General features: G+C 51.8%; 2 protein-coding genes across 2 annotated transcripts; one reads left to right on the forward strand and one right to left on the reverse strand.

Annotated features, from left to right (window-relative positions):
* Positions 1-93: 93 nt before the first annotated feature.
* On the reverse strand, positions 94-1,500 carry VTJ04DRAFT_8729 (uncharacterized protein; the record flags this gene model as incomplete). The annotated part of the gene is made up of 6 exons (XM_069367197.1): positions 94-114; positions 192-280; positions 387-759; positions 825-885; positions 942-1,364; positions 1,433-1,500. The coding sequence occupies 6 exons, from the start codon at positions 1,498-1,500 to the stop codon at positions 94-96; spliced, it is 1,035 nt and encodes a 344-aa protein (XP_069215550.1).
* Positions 1,501-2,720: 1,220 nt separating this feature from the next.
* On the forward strand, positions 2,721-7,551 carry VTJ04DRAFT_8730 (uncharacterized protein; the record flags this gene model as incomplete). The annotated part of the gene is made up of 13 exons (XM_069367199.1): positions 2,721-2,972; positions 3,020-3,051; positions 3,108-3,168; positions 3,258-3,618; positions 3,682-3,773; positions 4,532-4,701; positions 4,897-5,053; positions 5,114-5,836; positions 5,923-6,113; positions 6,223-6,418; positions 6,489-6,532; positions 6,695-7,061; positions 7,447-7,551. 13 exons carry the CDS (start codon positions 2,721-2,723, stop codon positions 7,549-7,551), a joined length of 2,751 nt encoding a protein of 916 aa, XP_069215551.1.
* Between the last annotated feature and the right edge of the window lie 1,829 nt (positions 7,552-9,380).

A 9,380-nucleotide genomic window follows, 5' to 3' on the forward strand; every position in this document is an offset into this window, starting at 1 on the left:
AAGAAGAAGAAAGAAAGAAAGAAAGAAAGAAAGAAAGAAAACAATAAGGGAAGAAACAGGTCCATCAATGCCAAGGGGAACTGTAATCGGGTGTCAATCCAGAAGATCAAAACTCTACATACCACATAGTTGCATTCAGGATCGATCAGAATAGAGGTGCGAGCCTGGGTCTGACCGGATGCGACTTGGACTTCGTAAAACTCCGGAACCCGGTCATCGACGACGATCAGGTCCCCGCGAATCTCAGCAAGAGACAAGCAACTGAGAGTGATGAGGATGTCTATAAAACAAATCGGTCAGTCCTGCTGTGACCCTGGTCATCCCGTCAAACTCAACCACCCTGTTATCCAGCGCTCACCACATAGAGGATGGAGGAGACAACATACCTTCACCGTATAAGAAGGACAAAATGGCTCCAGTCTTGAGGATATTATTTGCCATCCTCAGCTTGCACACAACCTGACTCAACTCATCCTCTGGGGGAACGTTGTATCGTCGAGCAACCGCCAACAACGACTTGGTCAGGGGTAGGGCTTCGGCTGCAGGACCAAACATCAGAAACCTCCGGAGACTGAAGACATCGAAACGGCGCCGTTTCACATGATCTCTAGACGAGCTGACTGAGGTCCAAAAGTGATGAAGGTTCGTAACCGAAATGTCGTTTCTTGGGGTCAGGTGCTCCTTAGCATGCTTTTGGAGGCGAAGAGCAGCGCGACTACGATCCTTCCGCGAGATCCAAGGACACCTCAGGAGCACCCTCTGATAGCGTGAGATGCTTGTCAGCCGAGGCATCATCGGATTTGGCAGACATGACTGAGACCAACCTCAATGAGTTGGACAGCATATGTGAGACTTGTTGGTGAAGAACCGGTCTGGTGTAGATGCCTTCATGACAGATAGTCAGAATGGTTGTAGCACTGCTGGTGTGAGAGGAAACTCACAGCCATCGAAACCTTGGGGAACCCTTTTGTTTGCCGATGTTCTGTGAAGGAGGGGCCTTTGGGGGACAAAACATAACGATGCGCTCGGCACCCGTCCTGGTCAGCCTGTGTTCTATGCCGTGAGCCACGAGAAGCTCCGTCGTCACGCCCTCTTCCAAGGTCGTCTTAGGTAGCGACCACTCCGGAGCTTCGGCCTGGTCCGCCTCATCTTCCTCGGATTCGAGGTCGTAAACATCGTCACTCGTCCACCCAATGCCGTCATCAGGCAAACCGGCATCATCCCCGGACCAAGTGCTGCTAGCGTCTCCCTCTGAGCCTGATGACGCGCCCGACAGTGATCTAGAGCGCTTGCCGAGGGGTGGATAAGCAACATCAACAGGTCTTGGTTGTGCCGGGATAATAGGGGTCAGGACACTCGTCGATCTTGTAGTGGTATTTGGGTTAGTTAACGGTTCGAAGATGCCATGTACCTAGAGGGCACGTTGACTCACATTGGAACGTGACTATCCCACGATGAGGTGCTGTCTCCGTCCGTATCGGGGTCAATGTCAAGTGGCATGCCGCACAGATATGCCTGAAGAGCGCGTCTCAAAAGTGTGTCCCAAGATGAAAAGATGGTGATTAATGTGAGTATTAGCGGGGGTGAAGATGACAAGTGTCGCCCTTGAGGAGCTTTCACTGAGTTCCTGTCCAGAGACAGTGTCGACGTCCGCGGATGTGGGGATCATGACTTGCCAGAGGTGACTGTCCAGCTTCTCGCGTGGCATTTACAGCGCCCAACGGCGATCTGAAGGCCTCCCAACAAGCCAGAAGCAGGGCAGCCCTGAATGGTCGCCCACAGTGTCGGTAGGATCCTAGCCGCGGGACAAGTTCCCATTTGCTGGAGAAGCGCCAACACAGCCAGGGGACAGCACCTTCTCGCAGGGCACGGCCCATGCTCTGCGTAGCGGTTGGTTGTGCGCTGTGCTGCGATAACTGGCCGAAAAATAAAAATAAAAAATAAATTTTATCCTTGTGTCATGTGCTCCGTCGAGTGCCTTACGTTTCTGTGGAAGTTGGGCTGTTTACAACCCCTCCATACTAAGGATCCATATGAGTCTCTTGGTCCATATTCTTGATGCCTAAGGTTCTCCCCTGGCGTTTAGAACACCTCAGGTATAGTAGCCTGGGCTGCATTAATCCGGACCCGGCCTCGCTGACCTGCAAAACAGGCGCCTAACAGTGGCTCGGCAAGATCATTTACACCGTAGCCAACTCTCTTCATGTCGCACAAGTTGTTTCGTGGTGGCTGCGCCGTAGGAGGGCGTGAGATTGTCTGTCTGCAGCCTTGCTGGCCGTTTAATGACCACCATCTATCTTTTCCTCATTCCCACAAACTCCAGCGGAGACAGGAATGAATGTTAGACTTGGTTGCAGCCTTGACTTTCAACACTCCATATTCAATTTACTTCACATCCCGAGAAAGTTAGGATGAACTCAAAACGCCGTGCCTCACCGACTCCTGCCTTTCAACCTCACATCCCTCGACGCAATACTGCTGAACCTCAGCCCTACATTCCAATCAGTCCACTGCAGAGATTTTCTCCAGATTCAGACGGGGATGCGGAGAATTCAGACGACTCTACGTCAACAAATAATCCTACGATCAGTTCTCATCATAAGTCAAGCGACAAACCGCCAGGTGCTCATGCTAGGGCACAAAGAATCGAGTCATCCTCCTCGGACAACCCGGGAAACCGGCGCTCAAAAAGTCCTAGACCTGGCCCTCAGCGCATAGCGATGGGCTCCTCAGACACGGACGAGCCTCAACTTGAGCCAGGTGTGGAACTGCCAGACACATTCCAAGTTGACTGGGCCAGCGATGTCATCCATGACATGGACTCGGATAATGAGAGCAATCATGATCCCGTGAAGAACCCGGCACCAGAATGGATCTTACCGAGGACCACATTGGATGCCGGTACAACGACTGAGCTCTTGGTGGCCTATCAGACCGAGTATCTGGTGTCAACGTCTGGGGATGAGAGGATCGTAATGATCTGCCCCTCTGGGCAGCCGCCGCTCCCTTCAATGTCCAGCATTCAGAGCCTGGCCCCGCTCTACGATGGCTGTGAGCGCAAGACCTTCTCGAATTGTGTGTGATTTCGATATACTGACTTGCTCAAGGCATCTCCAACGCCATTCTCCAGTGAACAGCAACGTCGACGATTGTATTGGGCTTCTCGAAGTGAGTCACCATTTCGAACGTTCTCGGTCTCCAGTTGCACAACAGAACCGTACTTATTAGCTAACGACTTGACAACTCCGACACAATAGACTGTCGTAAAGAGATGTCCATTCATTTCCCCAAAACTCTGCAGCGATGCAGTTTCGTTTCTGCATAGGCCTAGTCCCAGGGAAGAACTTTCGGCCATCGACGAGAATATGGCCGACTTTCTGTCTCAACCCTCGTTCGAGATTAACGACGGATTTCCGTTCAGACTGTCACTGCGGAAAATGCTCCTGTTCGGCTCAATATCAGCTGCCCTTCCGTATACCAAGCCCCTGTTAGCCGTTGCTCGGCGTTACGAAGTCCCCCCAGACGACGAACTTACCCAGGTTGCATGGAAAACGGGATTAGGGAGTCCTGACGAAATTATCAAGGTTGGGCTGGTTTGGATGTTCGATATCCGTATGGGTATGTTCTATTAAATCTCGAATGCTGTTATCATTGCCAGCTACTAACGACCGCGCCACCTAGACCTTATCGTGACGATTAGCTGTTTGCCATTGAGTGAAGTCCGAGGCGACCTGTTCTCAATCAACGTCAAACAAAGCGATAACGTTTACATTGTGCGAGTCAATCCCTGCGGACATCTTGATGGATGTAAAGACATTGTTATCGACCGTGACTGCAACTATGTGGTCAGGAACACTCATTGTTGGACGTTTACGACCCCCACCGTGCTTGCTTGCTGCCTCTGTTCGTGTGAACGTTGGAACTTTCTCACTAACTACCTAAACGCCTTACCTAGACTTTCCTTCAACGCGCAATCGCGGCCTTCATGGGTGACACCAAGGTGAACGTTGCGGGATTTGAGCTCCATTGTAGACGCAAAGATTCATCTGCAATGCCTGAGCTACTGACCCCGACTATGTGGTTGCAGTTGATGGCGGAAAGAAGAGTCGAGGCTATGGACTTCTTTCTGTGCCCTCGACGAAAAGCCAGCTCCCGATCAAGAAGGCCGTACAGGCGTATTCCTCTTCCAGACAGAGGAATATCAAGCGGGTTGGACAACCTCCGAGAAAGCCTAACGACGTCTGAAGTTGCATCTAAATGCCAACAACCCGTCATCCCTATGGATAACAATAATGCGGAGACCAACGACACCTCGGACAACAGAGCTGACGACGAGACGACCCAACCGAGCCCAGGAGCCTTTGTGGTAAACAACCCCGTGATCCCCAACGCCCAGCCCAAAGACTTGGCTGAGGTACCCGGTGACTCGGGTCAGCAACTTTATTGGCAGGGAGGCGACCTTATACAGCAGACAAAACAGCCGGCAAGACGTGGCATTGTGACAACTCCTTGTTTCACATGGAATCCACAGTCCTCCACGGTTCCGATGCTTCTCGGCTACGATCCGTATCGCTCAGAAAATCTTCGCGGAAATCCCCAGAACGGTCTGATCGATTTGGAGCGGAGCTTTACAAGCTGGGCGCCGCGCCCTTTCGGACGGGGTCCCAGAAATTCCTTGCTATTGCGGATACCCTCTGTTCCGTTGCTCAATGGCATCCACCAATATCTTTGCTCCAACAAGTCGAAGGTTAGGGACATATATACGCGCACCTTTGATTGTACCCCCAAGGAGATACTCGAGCGTCATCCCTATTTGGTTACCAAACCCTCAGGACTCGGTCAATGAGAACGCGTCTTCGGAGTGGCCACAACTGGCAGGACATCACTGGACTGCAGCAGCCATGATATTACCGGCCTGGATCCGGTGGAGGTCAGCCGTCGGTTGTTCGAGAAGTGCCAAGTGATCTTCTCGAAGTTTAACCCAGACAACGACTTTACTCTTGTTCATCCCATCAGCAAACGGTTTTGGGGTGCTGTCGATGAGATAACACGGGTAAGTCTTGAAAGTTGACCATAAAATGGACTTGCTGACTCATATAATTGTGTATTAAAGCAAATCTACTGGTCATATCACCAGACATCATCGGGGCGCTGGGAGGTTCGGAAGCAGGCTCGGAGCCTGGAAAGTCATGGAACAGCCACCACGATACTACAGTACGACGACTGCTCTGTCTGCGCTAAAAGGAACATTTCATATTCTAGCGCGCCCTCTGCCCTGGAGCACCTTCACGAAACCCACCTGAAATGTCCACTCGGCAGCCAGCTCGTGACAAATCCCACACCTCATTACCTCAAGCACACCCCGGCAGATGACCCGTGCTTCGCGTTTCTAGAGAATCCCAGTTATCATCTGTCTCCTGAAGTGGACACGACCAATTTTGACAAGGCAAACGACCTCCTTCGGGACCTCGTCGAGTTTGATGACAAGCTCACGACCCTCCATCATCTCGTGGCCATACCTAGGACGCCAAACAGCTGGCAGTCAGTCACGGACAAACCGTGTTGGCCACCCCAGTTGCCTCGAGGTCTGGTCTATGCTTTCGAGGAGCTGGTTTCTTACCTCCTGGTGACGATGGACAGCATGTCTGTGTATAATCGCGCGATCTACCAATGTGGCTCCAATTTGCCTTCGGACGCCGAAGAACACCTTGCGCGGATCGACGAGTTGCGCAGTCATGTTCGCTCATGCGTGTATGCCCTCTGGAGCAAGCCGCGCATGACATCTGCACAATACCGGTCATTTTCGCTCCAGGAGATGATCCCACCCCAGCTCTGGGTATTGGGGAATTTTACCCCTACGCGTTCCGGAGGGTTATTTTAGCCTCCACCCTCAGGGCCTCTATCTCTATGCCATCGTCAAAGGCGAGCGATGGAACTGTCTTGACAAATCCCAAACTGGATCTGCTGGCTATGTATAGCGAGTACTGCCAGCAGTTGCGCTCGGAAGCCGCTCGCCGTCCGAGGAGGCGGCTATTCCTCAATATTGCAGCTCTCCTGGACGAGCTCTACCTGCTTTCGGGCCTTCTTGACGAGTCCCTGGAAGAGGTCAACGGGTAGGAGTCCCCCGTTATGCACTTCGTGACCTTGCATTCCCTATTCTTAACTCAAGTTTAACAACAAACTAGACAGAGCAGTATACTGATCACATGGTGCGATTCGCAGGCATCTCAGCAGCCTTACTCACACGTACGGACGTACTGCACCGAGCGATATAAAGATCGAATTTAAATTCCTGAGACGCAAGAAGGCCGAATTACAAGCTCAGACCAAGGACCTCGACGAGCTCATCCAGTTTACAGAGTCTCTCAAAGACAACGTCACGCAGATGATCGAGGTTATGGATGAAGACCATGGAAAGGTATGTTGATGGCAGAATTATGCTACAGAAACGCCAAGGAATTTTGGAGCTCACCAAGCAAAACACGTAGACCCTTCGCGTGTTTACCTTCGTTACCGTCCTATTCGTGCCCATGTATGTTTGTTTTTTCTTTTCTTTGCTTTTCTTCTTCTTTTCTTCTTTTATTTGGTTTTTCTTCTCTCTCTCCTTTCTTTCTTTCGTTCTTTTCGTTTTTTTTTTTTGGCGGTTCCTAAGAGCCCCCTTGCCAGGACGTAGTACTGATATGCAGTGATACAGGACATTCGTTTCGAGCTTCTTCGGCATGAATACAGTCGACATCTGTGACATTGATGCCAACCAGACGTTATACTGGATGATATCGGTCCCCATCACTCTGGTGACACTTGTCGTCGCGTTTGTCTACGGCTACAAGGGAGATGACCTCAGCGAATGGCTACACAACAAGCTTCGGCGTGCTGCTTTGGATCGTCGTCGTCAGCCACAGAGGTCAATCATCGTTCAAAAGCAGCGTACATTGACCCTGCCGCCGGTCGAGGAAGATCAGGAGATGGCCAAGTACAAGTCGTTCGCGACGGGGGTATCAGTTCGGCATTCGGGCCCGTGCAAGGAAGTCGAACAGAACCTCGGCGGGGAGGGACTCTCTGTAGCGACATTCTGTAAGAACAATAAATCATCGTTACGGTATGAAGAAAGAGTATTACCCATTCTGGCAAGGCTTGTGTCTTTTTTGTTCATTTTAATTTTAATTTTTTATTTATTTCCATTTTAATTATTTTGTTCTTTTTCTCACCTTTCTCTTTTTCTTTTTCGTGGTTCACTTCCACCACAGTTCACACTCCCAAACACTCTTGCTCTGGGCTGCTGCCTCAGGGACGCTTAACATTTCACCCACACCATAGAGGTGTGTACCTATACTACCGCCACCAAACGATAAACATTCAGATTGAGGTGGGCGTCATATGACATATGACTCCTTGGGGTACTCTGGAATTGCCATGGTGAAGTAACCAGACACATCATTGTTGCAGTACGGCCCCCAGAAAGCAACGTGGAAGCGCCTCCCAGCCATCGGTTATGTTCCGTTGCAGCAGCGCCCGCGGGTTGCTGTCGCTGGCTTGGTTGGCATGGCGTGATGACGTCAATGGCGCTTCGATCCGCTGATCATGGCTCCAGGAACGCTCTCTTAGGTAAGGGGATGCGACACAGAATACTCCAGAGCGTATTGGTTGTTAATTACGTTGAAATCATGTTTACACAACACGGTTTCAGATGCGCACTTCAAGACGTTGAGGAGGCAACGAACATCCATCCATGGATGAACAAAAGCAAGAGAGGTGCCCCTCAAGCAAGAGCTCTGGGTCTATTGAAGGGAGCCTGAGAGGAGGGAGGTGGGAGCGGATAAATCCAACAAATGACACCGGTGAGACGGCCAACCAGGAAGAAAACTTTCCAGGCACCTGGACTGGTAGATCCATGGAGAACAAATGCCCGGTCACTTCCTGTCTGCCTGAGGTATGTACTGTACCTGGGTAGAGCGTCCTCAGTCAGCTTACTCCATCCTCTCAAGCAATCTGATTCCGGTGCTGGACCATCCATGGGTGCTTGCAAGTAACAGAGGTTCAATCCCGAGCACCTTGGTTGATGACGGCCTTGAAACTTTCACGTCGATATTCCGTTTCCCCCCTGCCATGCTCGGGCCGTTTGAAGGGATCTACACTCGAGGACCCGAAACCATTGATTGACCTGCAGGTGCAGAAAATCAGCAGCGACTTCCTGGTTCACCGGCCTTGGTTTTGTGGGTGGAGCACGGTGTCTCATGGAAAGTGGGGCTCGCCGCGGGTGTCGGACTCACCCCGCGCCGACGCACCTGCCCCGTCGCTCCGCGTTTGGCAGCCCCTCGATTGCTCTGTGGAATCTGCCAACTGACGCAATCGGCCACCAGAAGAGTACTTTGTATTTCCAGACAACCTGACGATCAGGTACCCAGCAGATGGTCAGACACGTCTGTTTGCATGCTGGCCTTTCTGCATCCAATCTCTACTCCGTCTTCATCGATCGACGGGGGCCTTTAACTTCCACAGTACCGGCATCCCGGTCTGTACTGTCTTGACGTCCCACCTTCATCCCGTGAAGCTCTGCTCTGTGCTGTGCCTCCCACCATCTGCATCGGCACATCTGCATCTGCCCGGGGATCCATTTCTTCCATCCTTCAGGTGCTAATCTTTTCAGCCTTCCACTGGTTTTTGGTTCCCAGGACACACAACCGAATCCGGTAAAGGCCCGGAAAAGACCACTCGCTCTCCCAGGACGACAAGTCCCGCACCTCGCCACATCAGGGCACGCGGGTCCTCCATCGTTTTCGAGAATCAGTATTCTCTTCAAATTTTCATTGTGCCAGGACGAGAGTTGACGACTCGCAACATAACGCCGAGTTCCTTCAGTCCCATCGCTGCTGGATGCTAGGTCGTTGGATTCCCGCCCGGGGCCAGGCACAGCGACCTGAGAGAAAGACAACCTGGAAGTTTCCCTGACTCGCAACTGTGGGGATACCGCCTGTCCACCTTGATCTGCTTTCCAACCTTGTGCAAAGGCACGGGGGGCGCCGAACTTGTTTTCCACAGTCCCCAGCCCGACAGAACCCCGACCAAGAACCCGCCCGTCTAGGTAGCTAGGTAGCTGTCTAGAAACCAGCTTCTTAGACTGTGTCTTGAAGACCATCCTCCCAGCGTCGTCAAGGCGCCAAGGGTTCCATCGATTTGTGATCTCTGCGAGGCAGATCCTGCGACGCAGAAGGCATCTTGAGGATCGCCATACTCGACACGGAGCATAACGGAGGGAAGGACAAAGCTCCAGGGTTTTTGGGTCATTTTTTTTTCGCTCCTGCTCTTTGGGTGCACATGCTTACCCTCCTCCGGTCGCCCTCCATCTCCTACCAACTTGTTTCGCCCGCAAGGCTAGGTTC

This window comes from Mycothermus thermophilus, assembly GCF_041956435.1.
Source record: "Mycothermus thermophilus strain CBS 625.91 unplaced genomic scaffold VTJ04scaffold_6, whole genome shotgun sequence".
In the NCBI taxonomy this organism is placed as follows: domain Eukaryota; kingdom Fungi; phylum Ascomycota; class Sordariomycetes; order Sordariales; family Chaetomiaceae; genus Mycothermus; species Mycothermus thermophilus.